General features: G+C 39.4%; 1 protein-coding gene across 19 annotated transcripts in view; it reads right to left on the bottom strand.

The window, feature by feature from the left end:
- The window catches only part of ROBO2 (roundabout guidance receptor 2), a 644,167-nt gene that overhangs the window by 115,389 nt on the left and 503,091 nt on the right, over window positions 1-25,687 (bottom strand). For all 19 annotated transcript variants that reach the window (XM_084645672.1, XM_084645685.1, XM_084645684.1 and 16 more), the window contains 5 exons: window positions 20,390-20,561; window positions 13,684-13,889; window positions 6,534-6,615; window positions 5,637-5,802; window positions 3,441-3,607 (listed from right to left, as the gene is read on the bottom strand). In XM_084645672.1, coding sequence (XP_084501798.1) covers window positions 3,441-3,607; window positions 5,637-5,802; window positions 6,534-6,615; window positions 13,684-13,889; window positions 20,390-20,561 — 793 coding nt within the window. The remainder of the gene's footprint in view (window positions 1-3,440; window positions 3,608-5,636; window positions 5,803-6,533; window positions 6,616-13,683; window positions 13,890-20,389; window positions 20,562-25,687) is intronic.

Here is a 25,687-nt window from a genome sequence, read left to right as displayed (position 1 = left end):
CAGGAAGATCCCAGGATACTGTATCTTCAAATCATGCCATTGTTAGGTATAGAAAATGTTCTTTAGGTTTCTAAAATTACATTAGTTATTGTGTTCCTCTGTCACTGAACCCTATGTCGTTGGATTCATAGCACCAAGCATATGTGGCTTTACAGATGAGGGAAGTGAAATACAGTGTCAATAAATATTTCTCTCTGAAACATGTTAAAATATTTTTTTTCTGCAAAATACCTAGCCGTTGACAAATAAAATGCTTTCCAACTCATAAGTAAGGCAGCTTTTCCAAACTCATTCCAATATAATTTGTTTAACCAAACCACACCATAGGATGTTGGTATAATTTTTCTGGAGCAGTCTTTGTGCATGTGATTTTCATGTAAACTTGTTTAATCGATTTGTCTGTCCTATGCAGAGTAGTGCAGTGACCAACAAGATGCTACTCATTTGTATATAAAGCTGTAGAAGAATACTGTGTGATATTCTATTTATTTGTGAAATTAGGTGTGACTGTGTGATGAAAAAGTACCCTAGAGCCACAAAGGGGCAGAGTCATTGTTTGATTTCAAGTGATTAATTGTACATTTTTTATGCTTTCTTAATATATCTGTAAAAGGAATTCCCTAGGCTTTATGATGAAAAAAATAGAAAATAAAAATTTCATAATGTGCAACTATTAGCTAGATGTGATTGGACTGTTCCATGCCACGTGGCATGCCACGTGCCGGCGGGAGCTACTCTCCTGGAAATCTTAGGAGCTTCATAGTCCCTGTCATGCTAGCTGAGAGCCCCTGCCCCAGTGGAATTTATCCTAGAAGGAGACCTGATAACTAGTGCAGGTGGGAGGCTACACTTCTGTACTTCCCAGCAGGCTCACAGCTAGAGACACTTTTGGCTGGTTGGATGAGCTTGGGAAAGGGAGTTTGGGATAGAAGAGGGTGGCACAGGAGCCAGGGGAGCCACTGAAATTGAAACTTTGTTCAATATGCAAAACATATTTTATGTTTGAACAATATTTGTTCAATATGCAAAACAATGTTCATGACACTGAAAAACTTGGCACTGGCCATAGAGAAGTTAGACCAGAGCAGGGTAATCCAGGAAGGAGAGAACAAATCAGACCCAAGCCATCCTGAAAGGTATGGCAATTAGGGTTGCCCAGAAATAAGATATATCAGATAAAAGACCTCGTGACAGAAGCCAAACGACAATATGGTGTTTGAGAGCTCCTTGGAATGGGAGGGCTAGCCTCAAGTCATGTTTGCTAGACATCTTCTGGGTGACCAACACGCCAGAGAGAACCATATATTTATTTGGAAGTTACAAAGGACTTTATTTTAGCATGACCTCGACAACTAGTAGCTCCCAATGAATCTAGTATGTTTTGAAGTGTTTTATTTAGAGTGTATTATTTCAATATTATTCAAGAGTGTTCCTGCATATATGGTTTTTAAACATACAAAGTGATCAGTAGTGCTCTTAGTAGCCTGAGGAATTCTTGCTCAGTGTAAGGATTTGCAATTCAATGCTGTAAATTTGCCCAGTATACCCTGCATGCTATTTGCCATATTTTTATTTAATGAAGCCAAATTTTAAGATATAAAAGTTATCATGGATACCTGTTGCGAATTAATATAATGTATCATTGCTTTAATTGGCTTCTTTACTTTGCAATGGCTAGTATGAACAGGCTTTTTACTGTGTGTCAGCTTCCTTTGTGAGGCTGAGTTGAATCCAAGCATTATTAGAAATCACACAAGAACATTATGCTAATTCTCAATTGATTTTATGATTTAATTCCACTAAACGGTAAGGTATCAAAGAGCTATACATACTCTACATGTTGCAGCGTGTGTGGGCTGGTGAACAGCTTGTGGAAATGGAAACTACAACATGTCCTGAAGCTAATAAAAAGAACTGTTTTTGCTGAAATCAAATCTCTTGTCAGTATGTCAGATGTAAAGATGTGGAACGTGAGTGTTCTTAAGAGCTAGATTGTGCTATGAGCATGGAGTTTAGAGTCAGGGCTGATGCACAGCCGCACATTCCCAGGGGAACTGATGGGAAGCATGCTGCTTTGGGGAGCAGAATCCCACCTGGAGTCTCCTTGATGCAGTGGGGGTGGGGAGCAAAAATTTGGAACAAGACCTTTAAAAACCAAGCCTCTGCTCACTCCTCATCTGTTCTCACCCATCCCTGCCCCTTTGCAGAGAGGAGCCTAGGGTCTCCCACAACTGCTGTGGCTACTACTCTGGGTGACTCTGCAGGGGTAGAGAAGCTGTGTACACCCTTCTTGCCTCACTGCACAACCATACAAGGCAAGGAAAAGACCTTTCTGTAAATGAATCGTAGGAGATTACTCTGAATCATCTGTGAACAGGAATACATCTGATTAAACAATTGTTCATAACTGTTTTCCAATGTGGGATGCAGAATTTGGTCAATGCATTGACAAAGCTATGCCACACTCTGTGCTCCACAGAGAAGCTTGTCCATTTTCACCATATTCATTTAGACTGAGCATAGTGAGAGTAAATTGGGTATAAAACAACCATTCTGATTTGTCAGCATTTCACATCCTTTCTGTACAGGTGTAAGAGATGGGAGGCAATGGAGGATCAGGCCATCTTCATCTAATTGCACCAGCTGTCCTATAGTTGAGAAGTCCTATTTAGGCCATACTTTTTAGTTTAGTATTCGGTGGATGAATGTAGAGAACATAAAATATGTAAATGCACACACACACATGTGTCTCAGAATATCTTTTAAAATAATTCTCAGCATGAATTAGATTCACATTGATTCTCTGCAGAAATACTGGGCCAGATTGATTCATATACTCTGGCTGCTTTGAGCCACTCTGGTGATGAAAATTAGCTGTAAACTGGGCTTCCATCTTTGTATCATACTTATATGTCCCCCATTAACACAGTGTTTGAGTGCCTCGTGATCTTGAATATATTTATCCTCACAAAAACCCTCTGAGAAAGGGAAGTGCTACTATCCCCATTTTACAGATGGTGAACTGAGGCACAGAGAGACTAAGGGCCAGATTTGTTATGGTATTAAGGCACCAAAAGATGCAGACAGGAATCTAGTGGAACCCAATGTCAGTTGGGCATCTAGGTGCTTTTGAAAATTCTGCTAGACATCTATCTGCATCTTTAGGCACCTCAAAACCTTTACAAATCTGGCCTTAAGTGACTTGTCTAAGATTATACAAAATGTCTGTAGTGCAGCAGGGAATTAAACTGGGGTTTATCACCTCCCCACTGGTTGAGGTGGGTTTACAGTGTTTTGAGTTACCAGAGTGATTCAAAGCAGCTGAACTAAACTGGCCCAATTTTCAGAGATTTCCCACCCTTCTTTCTATTATCAAGTCATTCAAGGAGAAGTCCTGTATACAGCTGAAGATCACATGAACAATTAATGATTGACATTACCTTGTGTGCGGACAGGATCTGACATAGGACTGGGGTCACTCAGACCTTGTGAGTTGATTGCTCTCACCATAAACAGGTAGATTGTATTGGGTCGCAATCCTCTTAAAGTGTAGAGTGTTGTCTTTACATGATTAGCAACTGTTTGCCAGCTATTGCTCACAGATTGGCTGCAATGGAAACATGGTTGAAGACTACAGATTAAAGCAAGAAGAAATCATAGAAATATAGCATTGGAAGGGTCCCTGATAGTACAGTTCCTTGCACTGATGCAGGACTAAGTTTATCTAGACCATCGCTGACGGGTGTTTGTCTAACCTGCTCTTAAAAACTTCCACTGACAGAGATTCTACAATCTCCCTAGGTAATTTGGTCCAGTGCTTAATGATCCTTACAGTTAGAATCCTAATGTCTGAATCTCTATTGCTGCAATTTAGGCCCATTACTTCTTGTCCTTTCCTTAGTGGTTAAGAACAATTCATCACCTTCCTCTTTATAACAAACTTTTACATACTGGGGAGAGAAAGGATTTGTAAAATAAGTTGGGTTTCATTTCCTTGCCAAGGTTAACCACTGGAGAAAAAAATAGCAAGATCAATAAAAAAAAATAAAAATGAAGCTGTTCTGCTGGTTTTAGTTAATTCATGAAGAGAGTAGGCCACATTATGAAACAAAACAATAGTACCATAAAAATATTTCAGCCCAGCTGAAGTGAAAGCTTTTCCTAATACATTATAGCCCACTAAAATAAATACCTGCAAAAGGAACAGATATAGAAAAGTGGAAAAGTAAATTTGAATGATAAATGGGGCCCTCTTGAACAAATATTTGAAAATAATAAACCTGTTAAAAGAATAACTTTCTATACTACAGGGTAAATTATGCCAATAAATTGTCCTGCTAAAATAATGTGTTCTCCTTGAATTAAATCCATATGTAAAATTACTATAGACCCTTTCAAAAACACATCTGTAAAAGAAGAAAAATGCATGAATACATTTTCCTGTGCTTAAGTTTTCAATTGGACTGTCCTATAAACAGAATATAGCACCTTGCATCTGTAAAAATCTCAAGTGTGATTGTTAAAAATAGCTCCCTATGAATATATGGTGATTTTTAGAGTCATCGGTGGGATGTCATTGCAGCTTATGTAAAGTCAAATGGGTACCTTTGCTAAGGATAAAGAGAGAATTTCATTTCATAGCTGTCGGTTGTATATTATTCATAAGAAAGTTTTTCTACCTTTTCCATTTGGGCTTATTAAAGGTAGTCACTATTTTCATATGAATCAAAAGACATACTGGAAGTTACCATTTTTACGGAAAACAATTATTTGCATATTTTAGAAATGGCACATAGATATTTATGTAGAAGGATGAGTAGTCATCATTGTGGCCTTTTAAGCTGTTACTGTACATATTTTATAGATTACCATGCTAACTAAAAGACAAAATATATTTACTCCTTTTCTTTCACTTTAAGACTCTGATTCAGGAACGTACTTAAACATGACCCTAATTTGAAGCACACAAGTAACCCATTGATTTAAGTAACCTACTGAATTGTGGCTTGCAAATACTGTGTGCATCTATGAGGTGCTCAGCACCTCAACTCTGATCAACTTCAGACTTGCAGGATCAAGCTCTAAATGATCAGATGTTTGTTTTTTTAAATGATATATTTTATTCCACATGGTATACACATACTGGAATTTCAAAAGGGGTGGTTTGTTTTTTCTTAGGTTCTCCTTTAAGAAGACCAAACATCCCAACATGTTCAAGGTTTAGTGAATACTATTATTAACTTTTTTTAAATCTGGTTTGCCCAACCCTAATTAAACTACCTCCTCTCAAGCAGTCCAATTTCAATGTCAACATTCTCATTTGAAACCCTCAGTGATGATCAGGATTAAGAAAAAAGTAACAGATGAGTGAATGCATAGTCAAGCTATACTTCTGCTGACCTGAAGAAATAGCCTAGTGCTTGTCTAAACTTTCTATTAAGAAATAGGTGGTTAATAATAAAGAGAAATTCTTGAAGATTAAGAATGAACTTCATGCCATCAAAGATAAGGCCTTTAGTGAGTTAATTGAATGTGTAGATATCCACACAGGTACCATCAGATCAGAAGCACAGTTAACACTGGGGTTAAAACAAAATTAGAAAGGAAAGAGATTAAAAGTGGAAATTTTCACATACCTAAAAGCTTCAATGATATATGCACTGGCTGGTAAGCTTCCAGGGGTGCCTGGCTGCCAGGACAAGGTGACACTGTTCTTAGTAACGTCAGTGACCTGGGGTTTGGATGGTGGCCCAGGAAGGTCATTCAAATCGTAATTTTTACTGATTGTTGCTCCACCAGACTCTGTAAGGGGTAAATAAAAAAAAATAGTTAACTTTTATCCTTGACTGCACAATTTGATTTCAAAAAAGGAGAGGAAAGATAAAAAAACTATAAAAAATAAATTACAGTAGTCAGCACAATGGCCCCAATTCTTACTGACCTAACTTAACAATAACAACAGAGAGTCAGGTTTACATTTAGAGGCTTATGTTACTGGATGATTGGCTGTAGGTCTTTAGATAAACGTTTGCTCATAAAACAAACCAGAGAAAGCAACAACAATAAAAGAAAAAGGAGGAGAAGAGGCAGGCAGCCTAGTCTATTTTATTTATTTTTTTTAATAACTGGAATAGATTCACCTAAAATGTCAACACATCAGTCAATGTAAGGCATGAGAAAGCCCCCAATCCTACAAAAGGATCTCCAGTTAGGTAGACTTTTTCACTTTTTCACCCCAGTGACTTCAGTGGGATTCTTCATGGTCATAAGGACCTTCCTGCATGGAAACAGTTAGTTTGTTTGTACTCCAGTTTAGACTAGATTTAGCTCTCTAACTTACCTTGATACTAATACAACTGGTTGTACTATCAATGGAGATTTAGAGCAAATAATACCAAAATCTAAGGCTGTGAAGACATCCAGCCTTTCTACCTAAATCTATATTAGTCTCAATCCCGGTTCCCTTTAAAACAGATCTGCTATAATACGGTGAACACAAGCCAAGAGAACAACAAGCCTCTGACATGACCTACCTGTCACCTCTAGCACAGCACTCCAAGATGTCTCCCCACTTGAACTTGTTGCCACACATGTGTAAGTGCCAGTGTCAGATATCTAGTCATACAAAAATGGTTAAGGGCATTTTTGACAAATCTTTAACATCAGGTGGCACAATCCTCTCAGTTTTTTTTCTGAATATTTCTTGATGTAAAATAAGAAGGACTTAGCCGACATTGTACATCACTAAAGGACACCAGACATTTCTCAAATAATCATTTAATGGTGGCTTACTTTTAGAGAACTATAATAAGATTACTTGCTCTTAATAGTTTCACTTGCTTCCCCCCCCCCATTATTCTAATTCTCATATAGTTAATGTCAGTGGTACAGGGTATAGGTATTACAGAATGGTTAATTTAAAACATGTCACCAAATTTTTTTTAATATATGAAGGAAGATCCAGGTGAATTCCAGTAAAAATATAATATACTATAGATGTGACTGAAATTATAATTTAAAGTGTGTCTAAATTATTGTGAAATGGGTACAGATTTCTACTTCTCAGAGGAGATTAAGCTTCAGTTTCATAATCCCTGTCTTGATTTACAGTTTCCAATCACAGCAGGGTTGTCTCACCTCCTTTTATTCCTCTGTTGTAGAGAAAGTATTACTATGCAGTTTATCATGTATGGGTCTTTTAGATGAGACTTTAAAACCAGTCCTGTCTAGTTAGTATGGATATTAAAGTCCTCATGCATAACATTTTCTAAAGGGTAAGGCTGGGTCAGTGGCCTAGGCCAAATTTCCCTCTTCCCTCTCCATTTTTATGCAGAGTGGAGTGAGCTTCTTGATGAGCTGGCAGCTGCCTTTCACACCAGAGGGGTTTCAGTGATGCTGTATGTGCATTTCAGTGGTGCTGTAGTCTGGAGTTTGAGAAGTGTTTGGGGATGAAAAGCATTATAGTCACATAAATGATTCAGATATGCAGAGTTTATCTGGGGAAATTGTTTGTGGTCACATTGACACTATTAGAGTTATTTCCCCCCTCTTCTTTTTATTTATTTTTTTTCTGCCACATTAACTGATTTCCCCTGATGTTTTGTTATTTCTCACTTTGAAGGCTAAGGGATGCTGTGAATGAGACCTGATGTTTGGTCTGGGGAAATCTACAGAGATCAATGGAATACCGCAGTTGGCCAACAGTGTGGAGTCTACTGAGAAGCCCCAAACCTGGTGTGTGTAAAGCATGTTAGCCTAGAGATGGAAATGGAGTTGGGAGAGTGCTGACCCTGATGATATGAGAGAAGAATTATATTCACTGGGGGAAGACTGCATTGGAACATCTGAACGGATATAGGACTAAATTCAAAATGGTTTATTGGACTGTAAGGGAATAGCATGTGCGTGCTCTGTACTATACTAAATTGGAACTGAAATCAACGTGCTCATAGCTTGATTTTCCAGATGGCTGTTGAGGCAAATCAGCAAGATGCGCTTTACAATATCTGCTGATACATATTTTAATTGATTTTGAAGTTTATCGTGTTTGAATCATGTTGGCACTTTCTGCTTCTGACACATTATCGCTGCAGTATACTATTGTTATGGACAGGGCACAACAGGTAATTAGTGATGTAACTATTTAGTAGATTTGTATAAGCAAGGCCTGAATTTTAAGAAGATGCAGCTGCCTTCAGTCAGAAAGGCTCTCTGATAAAGGCTGAAATATTCAAAATGTGAACTGGTTGCTAGGGAAAGACAACAGCACTTGACTGGAGATAGCCTTATCAGCTGGAAGGGGAGTGGTAGAGCATTCTCTGCTGTACTGTTTTACAATGTGTTTTATGAGCTGTTGGTTGGGAATACCTCCTCATTATGTGGTAGTGGAAACTCTTTTTTAAGGCAAAGTTTCTTAACTGCATTTGTGCATCGCTGTTGCAAAGTGGAGTATGGCACTGGACACTGTGAGTATACTTAGAAGGCAAATACTATATATAAAGAATACTTGGGGTATTCCACTTCTTCCAGGCCATGAAATCAACTACCAGCTATGCAGACTATGAACAGATTATGTGTACCTAGTGAATTTCATATCAGCATGACAATATTGTTTGCCTTTTAATCTTTTTTGCTATTAAAACCAAAAATGGAGAGAAATCAGACAGTCAATGGCAATTCATTGTTTTTCAACATCCCATACCATCTCAGTAGTGTGGGGAAGGGGGCTTAATTGAATGGGAGATAGGTGTTCCATATGGGAGGACAGATCATGCCACTGGCAGAAAGACCAAAACCTAACCTCTACATAGCTTGTGGATTAGACACCCACTCCCAATGGCTGCGGCCAACTGGCTGCTTTTAAGGACATGAAGGGAGACATCTGAAAATCTGAATACATGGATGGATTATGATCATCATTAAGCACTTGCCCTCCTTTCCCTGGTTAACACTGGGTATCTGGGCATGCTATGAATAATAAGTAAGCGGCTTTTTTGGAGCAGAGAAGGAATTTTCCTGTCACCGTTGACCTGGATATGGAATTTTTTTTCACTTCCTCATAGCAACCGGGATATTTGGCACATAGGGGAATTGTGTTGATTCACATTCAAGGTTTGGCCTGGGGTCCAGTGTGGTTGCTACGGAGCATGGGCAAGGTGGTGTAGGGGCTCCAGAGTAAATGTCAGCATTGAGCTAAGAAGGACCATATCCATTAGATGAACTGCAATGAGCTACCTTGACATATACATTTAACCCTTGTATGCAATAAGGGCAGTGACAATTATTTTGGTAAGATGCTAAAATCCCTATTGGTTTGTTATGGTGAAGGGGAGCTAATTGTAGCCTGAGATTGGTCCTGTCTAAAGGACTTCAGTTTGGACCTCCACTGGACTCTTTGTTGCTGTGGTAGCCTTAATGGAAGACTTAAACTTTCCAGTTTACATTAATTCATAAAAGTTGCAGCTTCCCATTTAAACTAGGGCTGTCAAGCAATTAAAAATTAACTGTGATTAATCACACGATTAAAAAATAATCACAATTAATCGCGCTGTTAAACAATAATAGAATACCATTTATTTAAATATTTTGGATGTTTCCTACATTTTCAAATATATTGATTTCAACTACAACACAGAAGACAAAGTGTACTGTGCTCACTTTATATTTATTTTTGATTACAAATATTTGCACTGTAAAAAACCAAAAGAAATAGTATTTTTCAATACCCACATTACAAGTATTGTAGTGCAATCTCTTTATCATGAAAGTTGAACTTACAAATGTAGAATTATGTACCAAAAAAACTGCGCTCAAAAATAAAACAATATAAAACTTTAGAGCCTACACGTCCATTAGTCCTACTTCTTATTCAGCTAATTGCTCAGACAAACAAGTTTGTTTACATTTGCAGGGGAAATGCTGTCCACTTCTTGTTTACAGTGTCACCTGAAAGTGAGAACAGGCATTCGCATGGCACTGTTGTAGCCAGCATCACAAGATATTTACGTGCCAAATGCCCTAAAGATTCATATGTCCCTTCATGCTTCAACCACCATTCCAGATGACATGCGTCCATGCTGATGATGGGTTCTGCTCGATAATGATCCAAAACAGTGTGGACCAGCACATGTTCATTTTCATCATCATGACTCAGATGCCACCAGCAGAAGATTGATTTTCTTTTTTGGTGCTTCAGGTTCTATAGTTTCCGTATTGGAGTGTTGCTCTTTTAAGACATCTGAAAGCATGGTCCACATGTCGTCCCTCTCAGATTTTGGAAGGCACTTCAGATTCTTAAACCTTGGGTCGAGTGCTGTATCTATTTTTAGAAATCTCACATTGGTACCTTCTTTGTGTTTTGTCAAATCTGAAGTGAAAGTGTTCATAAATCGAACATGTACTGGGTCATCATCCGAGATTACTATAATATGAAATATATGGCAGAATGGGGGTAAAACAGACCAGGAGACATACAATTCTCCCCCAAGGAGTTCAGTCACAAATTTAATTAACACATTATTTTTTAACGAGCATTATCAGCATGGAAACATGTCCTCTGGAATGGTGGCCGAAGCATGAAGGGGCATATGAATGTTTATCATAGTTGGCACGTAAATACCTTGCAACGCTGGCTACAAAAGTTCCAGGCAAACACCTGATCTCACTTTCAAGTGACATTGTAAATAAGAAGCGGGCAGTATTATTTCCCATAAATGTAAACAAACTTGTTTGTCTTAGTGGTTGGCTGAAGAAGAAGTAGGACTCAGTGGACTTATAGGCTCTAAAGTTTTACACTCTTGTTTTTGAGTGCAGTTATGTAACAAAAAAAATCTACATTTGTAAGTTGCACTTTCACAACAGAGAGATTGCACTACAGCACTTGTATGAGGTGAATTGAAAAATACTATTTATCATTTTTACAGTGCAAACATTTGTAAGAAAAAATAATATAAAGTGAGCACTGTATACTTTGTATTCCGTGCTGTAATTGAAGTCAATATATTTGAAAATGTAGAAAAACATCCAAAAATGTTTAATAAATTTCAATTAGGATTCTATTGTTCAACTGCGCGATTAAAACTGTGATTAATCACAATTAATTTTTTTAATCACAATAATTTTTTTTTAGTTAATCATGTGAGTTAACAGCAATTAATTGACAGCCCTAATATAAACCAATATATGGTGTTGAGTCTTTCTTCCTGGTGTTACTGCATTGAGAAGGGTTAAGGAGTATCTTTCTGAGCCTTAAAGGAAAATGGGTATTAAAGAATGAGCCACTCAAGGATCAATAAAAGCTCCATGTCTTTTAAAGTCACACTTACTGCCAGATTTTCCTTTCCCTTGCCAGTATTTCCTTTCTCCTTTACAGATCATGTACCTCTAACAAAGACATTAATGTGCTGGCACGATTCAACAAGTATTTTACTGTTTGCATAACCGCATGGAGGCAGGGATCCCATGAGCTTCTGCCTCATGGACACTCCACAGAAGCCCATCATCAATGCTCTGAAAGTTTGTTTGAAATCACCAAGCTCCCACCTCTAATTGCTGCTTTCTAACACTACTGGTGGATCTTGACTATTCAACCGCACTGTTTAATCCAGCTCTACAGTAAAAATGCATTAACCTTCATGGCCCAAACCCGCCTTTAGCCCAGAGAGGGAGGATAAATTGTTTACTCAAGGAAAGCTAGCATAAATTTTTTAATAAATTCCATTTTGTTCCAAGGAAGTTAACAATTCATTTATGATCACTGATGAAATGTTGGCAGAAAACTAAACTGCTGCTCATTTCTTGTTCTTTATAGTTCTGCAGATTCTCTTTTTTTTTCCTGATAAAACTAAGTACAAGCATTAGTGCTGATGAAATTAAATATTTCCTGAAATTATTTTTAAACAATTAATGTATAATATAACTATTTTTACCTTTCTGCACCATATGTAATATATATTTGGATATTTTTATGAGTATCTCTATACTTCATATATTATACATAAATACATCCATCTACACAACGTTTGCCATTCGCAAGATAATATTTACCGACAAGGTACAGCACTGTGGCAGCTGAGATACTGCAGATTTTGTTTGTACTCTAAAGAAGACGTACTAGTGTTATGTCAGATATCAATGTGATAAATTGTTGGTAAATTTTGTCTTTTGAGTGGCAACCACTCTGTGAGAGTATAAATATATTAAAGAATCAGTCCTCTATCCCTGATCTGCACCGCAGCATAAAGCAGCCAGAAAGCTACTTTAAATGAGCAACTGAGGATAACCCCATGCCACCTGGCTCCTGTCGCTTCCCACAGAGGTCATTCCCCGAGTGAGGAAGGGACGGGTTGGAGCACACAGTACCTGCTGGGACCAGCAGATTTTGAACACAGTCCTGCTTTACTTAAGCAAGGAGTGCCAATGACTTCAGTGTGACAATCAGCATGTGTAAGGGTCACAAGCATGGCTACAGGAATGGACTCAATTATATAAGAAAATGTCCTATAAATTTAATTCTAAATCCCTTTGAAAAAAAACATACTTCAAATATATGGTGTTTTTATTTTATTTTAGTTAAAAAGTCATTTAAAATGCTTGACCACAGGCGATTAAGGGACCAGAATTTCATTTCAGATCAAATTTCACATTGACAACTTTTCATTTTGTCTCTTCTCCCTATCTGAATTCCACCCTCCTGAAATTCAGGGCATCTGATTTTCAGATACCTCAAAACAACACTGGCCAGACAGTGTTCCATGCCTTATGCCAAAGAGGGATGCAATACTGCCCTAACCAAGCAGCTGGGGAAACACCAGCACACATAGGACAGAACCAGCATAGCCAGCTGCAGGGTACCTCCCTCTCCCAGGCCCTGGTGCAATGGATTTGGTAAGGGAGGGAGTGGCCAAAGCCTGGCTGCAGTCTCCTGGGAGACAATTATCAGCTGGAACAAATGAGGCTGCTCCAACTTGCAACTTTGAATGAATTGGCATCCAGCCTCAGGATCAAATGAGATGGAGATGGTGACCAGTCCCCCTTCCATCTCCTGCATGGAGTGAAGCTTGACCAGCCCCTACTGCTAGGTACTATGTTCTAATGCATTTTGTCTGAATCCTAATGTATTACCTGAACCCTCTACAGCAGTGGTTCCCAAACTTGCTCCACCGCTTGTGCAGGGAAAGCCCCTGCCGGGCTGGGCTGGTTTGTTTACCTGCCGCATCTCCAGGTTCGGCCAATCGTGGCTCCCAGTGGCTGCGGTTCGCTGCTCCAGGCCAATGGGAGCTGCTGGAAGCGGTGCAAGCTGAGGGACGGACTGGCCGCTGCACCACTTCCAGCAGCTCCCACTGGCCTGGAGCAGCGAACTGCGGCCACCGGGAGCCGCGATCAGCCGAATCTGCAGCTGCGGCAGACAAACAAACTGGCCCGGCCCGCCAGGGGCTTTCCCTGCACCAGCAGTGGAACAAGTTTGGGAACCACAAGGCTACAGCAATGTTAAATCATATCCCCCTTTTTTATTTCTCTGGCAGAGAATTTTGCTCAGTGAAGCTTGCTGGTGAAAGACATTATTCTAAATGGAGGGGCACATGTCAACTTTGAAGATAAGGATGTCTAACTGTTTGATGGGGGCTCCTCACCAGCTCAGTAACGATCCAGTCGGAACAAAGATTCATTTATATTAGTACTCACCCGTAGACTTTTAATCTGCAAAGTCCCCTGCTCCTGTATTGATGTTCTAGGATCTCTGCCCAGGAAGGTGAATCCTTCCTTTAACCAGCTAATAACAGGAAGTGGGTCGCCAGTGGCCTTACACTTCAGCAAAGCTGTCCCATCTACTGCCAACGTCTGATTGGCTGGACCTTGGAGAATGATGGGTGGAGGTCTATCTGTCAAAACTAAATGACAACACAACAATTACTGAACCTCTCTACCTTTTAACAGTTAATATCTGTCATGTTTAACAGTTAGTATCTGGCATAACAGAATATAGATTTTAAGAAAATTGTATATGATATCCAGGGAGGTTGAAAACGCTAATTTCTGCAATGTCCATTATGCATTCATGCACCCACAACTGAGATGTTTTCCTGGCATATTTAAAAGGGTTGTGCTTAGTTACAGTGAAATGGTACCTAGATGTGAGTTTGCTATAAACAAACACAGAAAGGTTATCACACTTATTTTAGTAAGGATATGTCTACACTGAAATAAAACACCCCCAGCTGATGCAGATGTAAATTGCAGCATAGACATTCAGGCTCGAGCCTGAGTTCTGGGACACAGCGAGGGAGAAGGGTTCCAGAGCCCAAACATCTACACTGCTATTTTATAGCCCTGCAGCCTGAGTCCTGCAAGCATGAGTCACTGGCCAGCCGTGGGTGTTTTTTTATTGAACTGTAGACATTACTTAAGGTTAGCTAAAAGTTAAGACCCTGGTTCAGGAAAGCACATGCATAGGTGCTGGAACTAGAGCTGCTGGGGGTGTGGCAGCCATAGGTGTCGACTGCATGGGTGCTCCGGGGCTGGAACACCCATGGAAAGAACTAGTGGGTGCTCAGCACTCACTGGCAACCTCCCCCTATCAGTTCCTCTCCCTCCCTCCCAGTGCCTCCCACCTGCCGCAATCATCTATTTGGCTGCGGGCAGGAGGCACTGGGGGGTTGGGCGCAGAGTGAGGGTGGGGGCGCTCGAGAGAGGGGGTGGAGTGAGGGCGGACAGAGGTGGGGCAGGGCAGAGCAGAGGTGAGGCGGGGTGAGGGCAGGGCCTGGGGTGGAGCAGGGGGTCGAGCACACCCTGGCAACTCAGAAAGATGGCGCCTATGGTGGCAGCACCTCTTGGCTTAAAGTGGTTTCCATCGTAATACAGGGTTTACATTTTGATTCAATGGCTCTCAGCACCCCCACTATACAAATTGTTCCAGCAGCCTTGAGCACATGCTTAAGTTTAAACAGGTGTTTCAATCTCATGGGTGTCAAAGTTAAGCATATGGTTAAACACTTTCCTGAAAACAGATGGTCTCCTGAATCAGGGCCTTAGAAAGGCTGATGAAAGCTAAGACAGTTGTCAACCAACCATAACTGTTAGTTAAACATGTGCATTTGATCACGTTTCCCATTCATGTTCAATGTGCAAATGTTCATCATTAGGAAATAACATCGAACACCACAAAATCTTTCCCTAACTGATCTACCTGATTGCATCATGCTCTTCAGTGAGGAACAGTTCAGATTTAATCAAGCTACCAAATCAAGTCATCACCTTTTGAAACCATGAACTCTGTTATTATTCTCCTAATATTTTACATTTGCATGCTTGAAATAAGTCATAAAATGTTCTTAACAAGTGAGTGCCTAGCTGCATCTGAGCCTTATTCTGCTACCAGTGGGATATCGTGAAGATGAGGTAAATGATCATGTTAACTTTTCTTACAAGAAATTTTTTTCATAAATAATTCTGATGTTCAACCTATTCCCTGTGGCATCTGTGAAGGATAAAAACATAGCTTTGTTGTTTCTGTAAGACTTGTTTATAGAGAGAGAGAGTAAGATAAACAAGGGGCTGGATTCTTCATTAATGTCAATGGAGTTATACCATCATAACACCCATCTAACAGAATTGAGAAACAGTTCTCAGATGTTTAGCTTCCATACTGTTATAACTTTAAAACTCTGAGCAGTATGTTTGGCATCTGAATGAAAATATTCTGATAAACAGGATTAGCTCCTGAGCTAGTGTAGGTTTGCATAGCTCCACTGATGCCAATTGAGTTACATCAGTTTACTCCAGCTGAGGATCTGGCCCAATGTACTTAGCATACCATACATGCCTCTGAATGAAACCACAATAAATTGAAGTGTGTCTTAAAGAAATGTGGGCTTGCATTGTGTTGAACTGTTCAAGACATGAGGTCACAGCATTGTCAAGGCTCCAAAGTACTTTCGGTATACTGTTTAATATATAGGAAAGAGGAGGGCTGATGTAAGCATTTGTTTTTTTATTCAAAATGTTTGTTTTTGGAACTGTAACATCACAACAACCCTAAAACCTTCTCTTAATCTGGGAAATAAGGCTGATGACTCTACTTGCTGTAATAATACCTTGGGTTGTGATTTCAACAAATTTATTGTAACTGAACATTTAAAATGTGCATCGAAAGCTAATTTAGAACATTTGTCACAGGAAATGAAAACTGCCTTGGAAATTCTGAAATACCATACACTGAATTCAGCTATAACACAGGAACCAGTAGGACACAAGAAAGACACATGGGGATGTATTTTCACCTCAGAGCACATGTTTACATCTCATTAGGGTTAAGCACAGTTACACACAACTGTTGAAGAGAGAGTATGCCCTGTCATTTTAAGAAATAAAAACTCAATCTCAATTTTATGCTGTAATTATAGAAACATGTGTATGGCCCATCTAAGTACTATACCTACAGCAAAAATATATTCAGGTGACAACTAGGCCACATAAGTTTTCATTTGCATTTAATGCAGAGCCATGAGTTTTCAGTTTTCTAGGTGAGTAGGTATAGATTGAAAGAATGAAAACATATAATTGCTTAGGTTGAGAACTATACATCTTTAGTTATTTGTAGCAATTCATTGCCTTGTTTTATGGGTAGCAATATAGGTATTTTAAAAGCCTATTGTTTTTTAGATATTGCTCTTTGGCATCTAATTAGTTTTTTTACTGCCCAAATGAGTAGCTCATAATCTTTTAAATGGGTTTGATCAATAAAGTAATTGAAAGTCTCCTGGCCAGAAGGAATCTTCATTTTCAAGGGTGTTATGGGTGAAAGACTACTACAGGTTTCCATGACACTAAGGCTAAAGGTTAAATGAACACTTAGGATTTCCAGTGATCTATGAACAACTGTATTGTCTTCACTTCTATGACTTGTAAATCTTCTGTAAAATGTTTTGAAATTATCCTGTTTTTGTCAGTTATTTAAATATATAAACAAGATTCCTATGATATATGTTTTTCAGTGAATCAGGAACTGACACTTGAGCAGAGCTTTGGAGAGATGTTTGTATATGTGTGAGGGTCTATCTATCTCAAAGATGGATAAATACTGTAAAAAGTCAATGAATGGTTGCTCTAATTTTTAGGTGAATTTGTTTTGTCCAAGCACAAACCCTTTTGTGTTCATTTTCTACAAACATGTGCGATTGAGCTATACTGGAATGCATATTTACAGAAAGTGAACTTCAAAGTCATATGTGCACGCATTCATGGAAATGGAATTTAAAATTAGGATCTACAAACATTCACATACGCATGTAATCTAGTGATGGAAACAATATCATATGCCTTATCTGACCAGTCACAACTAAGCAATACAACTTGAATTTCAAGTAGATAGAGCTGGATACTCACAGAGAACTATTTGTGACTAATCCATAGAGTTAAAAAACATGCACAGTGGCCAAAAAGATCAATCAATAAATATGAATAATTAATTGATTAGAGGAAATTGAGATTTACTTCTGAATATTCTGTGCACAAAAAAGAGACTAAATTTATGGAATAAATGACTAATTGTGAATTATTCTGTCTATATCACACAGAGACACAGGTAAATGGAAGCTCTTTGTTTATTTGCATGACCTGCTGTTATAAGACTGTGAGCTGCATGCTTACCTTTGCTTTTGAAAGATTGCAGAGACTGTCTCATTTTTTTAAAAATGATGTTACTTTTCCAGATGTGAGTTAGACACTGGATTTATGTGACGATCTTTCAAGACAGTACAAGATTTGAATTTCAAATATATTGAAGGCTCTTAGCACAGTCCATAATCAGCAAAATTATCACTCAACTCAGCACATTTCATCACAGCAAGTAATCTTTTCTCATAGGAACACTTGAGTTAAAAATATTTCCAGTGAAGACGTCTAAGTGCAAAAATGTAACAATTGAAACACTGCTATATATGGTATAATTAAGCACTTGTTTTTCTGCACATGACATATGTTTTCATTCTGTATTGGAATTTCAATTGAATCCAAATTACTCTGGGATCAAACAAAAATGTGTTCAAAATGAAAATGATGCCTTGCCACTATTATTAAATCATTAACCAAACAGAAAAATTCTGGGCTATGAAGTAAAACTGAAATCACCAGCCAAAAACTGGAAAGCTAATGCTTTAATATATGGCTAATATTTGAAATGTTTATATTTTAATATATTTTTAAACCCCGAAATTAAATTTCTCTACTGATAAAAAACATTAACTTCTATAACCTATACTCAGCATGAGCTGAGAAAGAATATTTAGATATTTATGCTTAATTCCCTAATAAAAGGCAATGTCAAAAATTATCTATGATACAGTGGTACCTTTATTTATACAATCACAATTGCAAAATACTCTTTTTGTACATTCCTCATGACCTTCATCCACCCCTCAATACCATAATGAATTCATATTTCTATAAAATAATCTTGTAGTATATTACAGTGAGTGTCCTGACTTTCAGGTTCTGGGAGATATTTGAAGAATGCAGGTTTTTCATTCCTTTAGTCACACAGGCACCATTGAATGCTTTCTTAAGGAATGTAGAATGCTAAGTACCTTTGAATGTAATTAGTTCAACCTGAGTTTGCTTTTTGCCATGGACACCTTAATGAGCTTTTTCTGTTGACTGGCTGCATAAGCTGATGCAGATGCAGAAGAGGTCAGTTATGATTTCTTTTTTCATACAGAGAAATAAATAAAGATTAAGAAGGACCAAAGGCCTTGTCAGTCTAAAGGAAGAATTTCTCATCACTGATATCCTTGAACCTGACTTGCTCCTTTCGGCCCCTGTTGCAGTAAATCTCTGCAACAACAGCAGGTGCAACCATTAACAGCTCAATGTCCTATCAGCCAGTGTTTGTATGTTCTATTTATTCCAATCACAGCCATGGCATTGAATCAGACAGCGCCGTGGACGGATATTAAAAAATACTGCCTTTCCATTAATTTTAAATGACCTTTTAATCTACATGTAAATTTGAATTGTATGAAAATGCATCATTTTGTCATAGAGAGTAAGAGAAAGGGAAGACTTAAGGAGGTCACAGAGCAAAGGTTAGGCTTTAATCTCCTAGAAACTACTTTAAGGAAATGCAGTGCATGCTTGTAAAGATGTAAGGATAAGGAAGAAATTATCTTTCCTTGTCATAAAAATACAGACAGCTTTTGGAAAACAACAGGGAAAAAAAGGCATCAAATTCATGCTCAAATCTCTATAGCATGTTTCTGAACCTCTCTACCTGTCACTTGCGATGAATATGCTTTTGTGAAAAGCCAGATTATTCAGAATTAGACATCTTTTCAAACTTTCATGATGTAGGCAGGTCTCTGAGGGAGCTGTAATAGTGGATCTGTGCATGTAACAACAGTTTTAAGGGCAAAAATTCGTCGAAGTCTGTCAGGAGATATTTAATGAGTCAGTTACGATAGGGAATAATAAGGCCTGGGAATGAGATGACCTGCTAGGCAAATAGGAATTTCAGCTCCATTTTCTTTAGTAATATAAAGGCACTATTCTGCCCTAGATCCATGAACAGAACTCATACTGATGTTAACAGGATTCATGGGTGCAAATGAAAGGAGATATACGTAGTAAAGAATGCATTTAAGGTATTTTCCTAAAAGAGAATGTTGAAATGACTAGTGACAAATCACACTGTGTTGTAGTATTTGTCAATCTGTCTGATTCCCATCATTGCCGTATCTGAGCGCATCAGAAACATTAATTATCCTTAAAACACTCCTGTGAGGGTAAGGAAGTATTACGGGCCCCGCTTTACAAATGGGGATTTGAGACACAGAGAGACTAAGGGCCAGGGTCCTCAGTTGATGTGCACAGACACAGCTCCATAGATTTAAATGGAGTTATTCCAGTTTTCATGAGATGACGACACGTCCCAAAGTGACTTCCCTAAGGTAACACAAGAAGTCTGCTGTGGAGCTGGGAATTGAACTGAGTTTTCCTGAGTTGCTATTCAGTGCTTTACCACAAAACCATCCATTGCGCATTCTGGATTAGAATACGGGCATCTTAGATTTCAGTTCCACTATATTGAACAGTGTCCTTTAAAACAAATTATATTCTGAGCTGGTGTAGCCCTCCCTTTTCACTGATTGTTTTAAAGAGGTACAAAATTTCATATAATATGCAAACTTGTATTCCACGTTTTTGTGTTCATGTAGAAGACTCTGCACCGAGGTCCTTTTTGCATTATTCATAATTAGTAGAAGCCTATATGTTTGCCGATATGAATTACATGATCTGACATGTCTATATTTACAAATTATATTTTAATTCTTCAGTGCTATTGGTTAAAACAAACAAACAAACAAAAAAAACCCCAACAGAAATCCTGATTTCTCACCATCAGTAACTTCCAGTTGAGCCTTTGCTAAAATGCTCCCAGCAACTGTCAGCGCCTGACAGATGTAGTAGCCTGCATCAGATCGTTGAATGTTGGTAATAGTGAGGTCGCCTGTTGGTGATACGGAATACCTACTGTTGGGTTGGAGAGGCTGGTTTGGAAAGAGTAGATTCTGTAGAGACAATTCAAGCCACATCAGTGCAAAATACAAGAACATTGCTTTTCCCTCAGTCGAGGGCACAGTAATTTTCTTTACAAGGATTATGTATAAACACAAATAAAAAAACACAACTATTTATATAGTATCATAGGTGTGCATAGAGCTTTACAGACACATAATAAGCCAGTGTTCCCTGCATGGAGAAGCTTGCAGTTTAAATTAGACACAGCACCACTGAGAAATGATGACAGACAATTGTGTTGCCGGTAGCGGTTGAGGTGTGGAGGAAGATTTCAGCAAATACATGCGGGTGATTTGTTTGTTTCATATGTATCTCATTAGTTCTGAATTTGTTTCACATGTACCTTGATAACTCTGAACTTTATTTTAACAACATACATAGCTGGGTGTTACATCAGGAGGAGCTAACACTAGAGTGCACATTAGAAAGCTACCTAAAAGGAATGAATTATGAGTAGTGATCTGAAAGAGCAGAGTGAGATTGTTTGGCAATGAGTACTGTTCCTGGCAAAGGGGGAAGCATGAACAAGGCATTGAAGCAGAAGTGGCAGGAGGATACAAATGGATCATAAAGAAAGAGGGGTTGGCAGAGCATGGGAGGTGAAAGGAGGAGTAGAAGGAAATTAAAACTGAGATGTAGACAAGAAGCAGACAGTGTGGAACCTTGAAGGTGAGGACGAGTATAAATTTGATGTGAAAATTGGCAAGGAGATGATAGTTTTGAGGAGGGGTGGCACATTTAGATTGGGGGTGGGTTATTTTAGCTGATACCCTTTTAATGGACTGGAGGGGGAGAGATGAGAACTGGGGAAAATAGAATGGAGGAGATTCAGTAATCAGTGCAAAAAGATAATCAAGGCAGGAGCAAGGGCTTTAGCAGCTGGGGGCAAATTTTAGAGGGAAAAGTGATAACATTTGACAGTGGCTTTGATGCGAGGAAAGAAGGGTTGAGAAGAGTGAGAGACAGCACTCGGGGAAAGGCAAGTTAGTGGCAGGGAGGATGGAAAAGGGGAGTAAGGGAGAGGGTTTAGGAGTTATGATGAGATGTTGGTACTTAAAGGAGGAAAACTGCCTGAATTAACTAATTCCATAAGAGTTATGGAACCATGATTTATGGATTTATGAACCAGTTTAAATAAAACAAGCACTGAACCAATCCCTATAAAAATATTACAATTGTTAACACCAGTGACATACCCAAACACTGCAAAGACACTACCGTAAGCTACTGATCATTACTCTAGGACAGGTTTCAGAGTAACAGCCGTGTTAGTCTGTATTCGCAAAAAGAAAAGGAGTACTTGTGGCACCTTAGAGACTAACCAATTTATTAGAGCATAAGCTTTCGTGAGCTACAGCTCACTTCATCAGATGCATATCGTGGAAACTGCAGCAGACTTTATATATACACAGAGAATATGAACCAATACCTCCTCCCACCCCACTGTCCTGCTGGTAATAGCTTATCTAAAGTGATCATCAGGTGGGCCATTTCCAGCACAAATCCAGGTTTTCTCACCCTCCACCACCCCCCCCCCCCACAAATTCACTCTCCTGCTGGTGATAGCCCATCCAAAGTGACAACTCTTTACACAATGTGCATGACAATCAAGTTGGGCTATTTCCTGCACAAATCCAGGTTTTCTCACATTCCCCCCACCCCCATACACACACAAACTCACTCTCCTGCTGGTAATAGCTCATCCAAACTGACCACTCTTAAGAGTGGTCTTAAGAGTGGTCAGTTTGGATGAGCTATTACCAGCAGGAGAGTGAGTTTGTGTGTGTATGGGGGTGGGGGGAATGTGAGAAAACCTGGATTTGTGCAGGAAATAGCCCAACTTGATTGTCATGCACATTGTGTAAAGAGTTGTCACTTTGGATGGGCTATCACCAGCAGGAGAGTGAATTTGTGGGGGGGGGGGGTGGAGGGTGAGAAAACCTGGATTTGTGCTGGAAATGGCCCACCTGATGATCACTTTAGATAAGCTATTACCAGCAGGACAGTGGGGTGGGAGGAGGTATTGGTTCATATTCTCTGTGTATATATAAAGTCTGCTGCAGTTTCCACGATATGCATCTGATGAAGTGAGCTGTAGCTCACGAAAGCTTATGCTCTAATAAATTGGTTAGTCTCTAAGGTGCCACAAGTACTCCTTTTCTTTTTACTCTAGGACAGTGGGTCTCTACTTATATGATTGTGTGCCCCTTCTTTGTGTCTATAGTTGTTCATGTTCTCCCCCTGCCCCTCACAAGTATATATACTGCAGCCAGGCTCTGAAGGGAGAGCAGAAACCAGCGGCTGCTGGCTGGGCACTCAGCTGTATAGGTAGTGCTGTGCCGGCAGCAGCTCAGAAGTGAGGGTGGCAATACGATTTTTCAATATCACTTCTCACAGAAGACTTAGCACCCCATTGCCACCCTTACTTCTGTGTTGCTGCTGCCACCCCGGCACTGATAGCTGGAGTCCCACTGCTACCAGGTGAGGGATGTGCAGGGGGAAGGAGAGCCCAAGCCAGCCAATGCTCGTGGTCCAGCTGTCACCCCTGGGGCGGTGGGGCTCCGGCTGTCCCCCGAATCCTATCTCCCCACCTCCTGGATGTGCATGACCCTTTTGCACAAGCCCCAGCCACCTGGGACTGATAGCCAGAGCTCGTACCTCCCCTTGACACATTCCATGCTTCCTTTGGTTGGCCTGCTCCATAGTTTGAGAAGTCCTATTTTAGGGTAAGATAGTTTTGTTTGGCTTTCTAATAATGGGAGTTTGAAAAAGTTCAGTTAAGATTTCAAAGTTTGCCTACTGGTACAAAGCAGAATGTCTAAATATGCAGGATGGGATTTTTAAAATCATTGAGTGTTGACTAAAACTGTTCCAAATGGAGCCAATGGGAGTTTTACCATTGACTTCCATAGGAGCAAAGTTAGGCTAATCCTGAGTAGTTTTGGAAAAAATTGCACCTCCTACCTGACATGGCTTTGCTGGCAGTGTAGATGCAACTGTGTCAACAGAAAAGTGCTTCTGTCGGCTTAGCTAATGTCATTCAGGGAGGTGGTGTAACAATGCCAGGAGAACACTTTCTGCCGCTTTATGCTGTGTCTACATTAGGGGCTGTAGTGGAAAAGCTATACTGGTCAAGGATCTGTAGTGTAGGCAAGCGCTGAATGAAGAATGAGCATAAAAGCCCACTTGTGTGAGAAAAGTGAGAATTTTGATGTGGTACAGTTTTGCAGCCACTCATCACCCACCTGCGGATTTGTAGATGGGAACACAAGGTAAAGGTAGTGCAGGATCAGGCCCCTAATCCCTACTAAGTACAAATTGGGGTTTATAATCATGTTCACTGTTGCATTCAAAACATTAATTTCTGATTATGTGGCCTTCTTTGATTCTTCAGCATGGGCCAGATCCTGAGGGGCCTCAGGCCCCAGTGAATTCTACACTTCAGTGGGAATTGATGAGGCTCAGCCCCCTTCAGGGTCAGACCCCATGGATTATAAATGGCCGTAAATTGACCAGAGAGTAAATTTAAAATAATTTAAAATAAAGTAAGTGGATTCAATTAAACTATTTGCTCATTCAGGCCTAATGGTGACATGCTGTGCCACAATCAGCCCTGGCATAACTCCACTGACTTCAATGGCTTTATGTCCATTGATTGTAATGGAGTTACACCAGGGATTAATTTTGCCCAAAGCGTTTAGGAACTAGTGACTAGTAAGAGTAAATTCATTGCCTTAAGCTGCTGCATTTCATTGGACTGCTGCTGCCAAGCGTTGGGGGGAAAGGCTACCAAGTACAAAGGACCAGCTGCTGATGCACAAGTTGGCACAAGGATAGTTCCAGAAGGAACTGTTCCCCGCCCTTCCAGCTGGCTGTGCTTAGTGAAACAGGATGGAGGAACAGGTCCAGGATAAAGAATTCCCTGGAATGGGCTAGCTTGACGAGCTCTACACAATATTACAATAAACACTAACAGCAGCATTGCAAGGAATATAGTTTCTTGAAGAAGGGTATATCTACACTGCAATTAAAACCCTGTGCCTGGCCCGTCTGTACCCAGCTGACTCAGGCCCAGGTTAAGAGGTCCTTTAATTGCAGCGTACACATCTTGGCTTGGGCTGGAGCCCAGGCTCTAGGAACCTGCAAGGTGGATGAATCCCAGATCTTGGGCTGCAGGCCAAACCTGAACGACTACACCACAATTAAACAGCTTCTTAGCCTGAGCCATGGGAGTCTGAGTCAGCTGGCATGGGTCAGATGCAGGATTTTAAATGCAGTGTAGACATTCCCTCGGAGGCAAAGAAAGCACTGCAAGGCCAAATGACAAGGAGTAAACACTCAGAGATACTGTGGTCCCATGCTCAGCATGTTAACCTTAGGTGTGGCCAAAGTATTGTATTCTTCATTTCGATGATAAAATACAGTAAGTGGAGACTCTGCTATTTAATGGAACAATGTCTTACTTAAGCCTGGAAAGTTTATATTAGGATGGTAATATTAATCTGGTTAACCTGTGTGGCTTCATTGTTGCTCAATTAAGAACAACATGTGGGTATAATGAATCACATTGAGCTATGTTTCAAGGTTTGATTATAAATATGAAGATATCAATTTTTATGTTGCCTTTATTTGCCAAAAAAGAACATTCTAACCCTGTGGGATCTGGTTCTCAATATTGTAATTAATTTTCCAGGTTTGTAATTAAACAGCTTCAACATGGTACAATCAGTAGGTAATAACATTCAATTAAAGACAGAAGACACATTTTCACCTTAAAATGTTTTTACCCTTGAAGTGATACCAATGGAAGAGGATAAAATAGAGTATTAACACTTTTCAATTACACTAAATGACTTTAATCCTGCAAATGATCCCCTACTTTAATTAGAAGCTCTTCTCTTTATTACAACATGATGGATGTCCACTTTATTAGATTCAAGCGTGACACTATAAGCCCACTTTACATAAACATTACCATGTTATTAAAACCCTCTACAAGAAGGGTTTTTGAAATGTTTGCTAGCACATCAGCACTTCCTTGTTTAATTTCAAAATGCTATTATATTTTCCTCCTGGAACAATTTGCTTCTTAGTGTGGCCCACAATACTGCACTTT

This window comes from Lepidochelys olivacea (assembly GCF_965140295.1).
Source record: "Lepidochelys olivacea isolate rLepOli2 genome assembly, chromosome: 1".
Classification (NCBI taxonomy): Eukaryota; Metazoa; Chordata; order Testudines; family Cheloniidae; genus Lepidochelys; species Lepidochelys olivacea.
The sequence above is the reverse complement of the archived record's forward strand: the minus strand, read 5'-3'. Positions and strand labels throughout refer to the sequence as shown.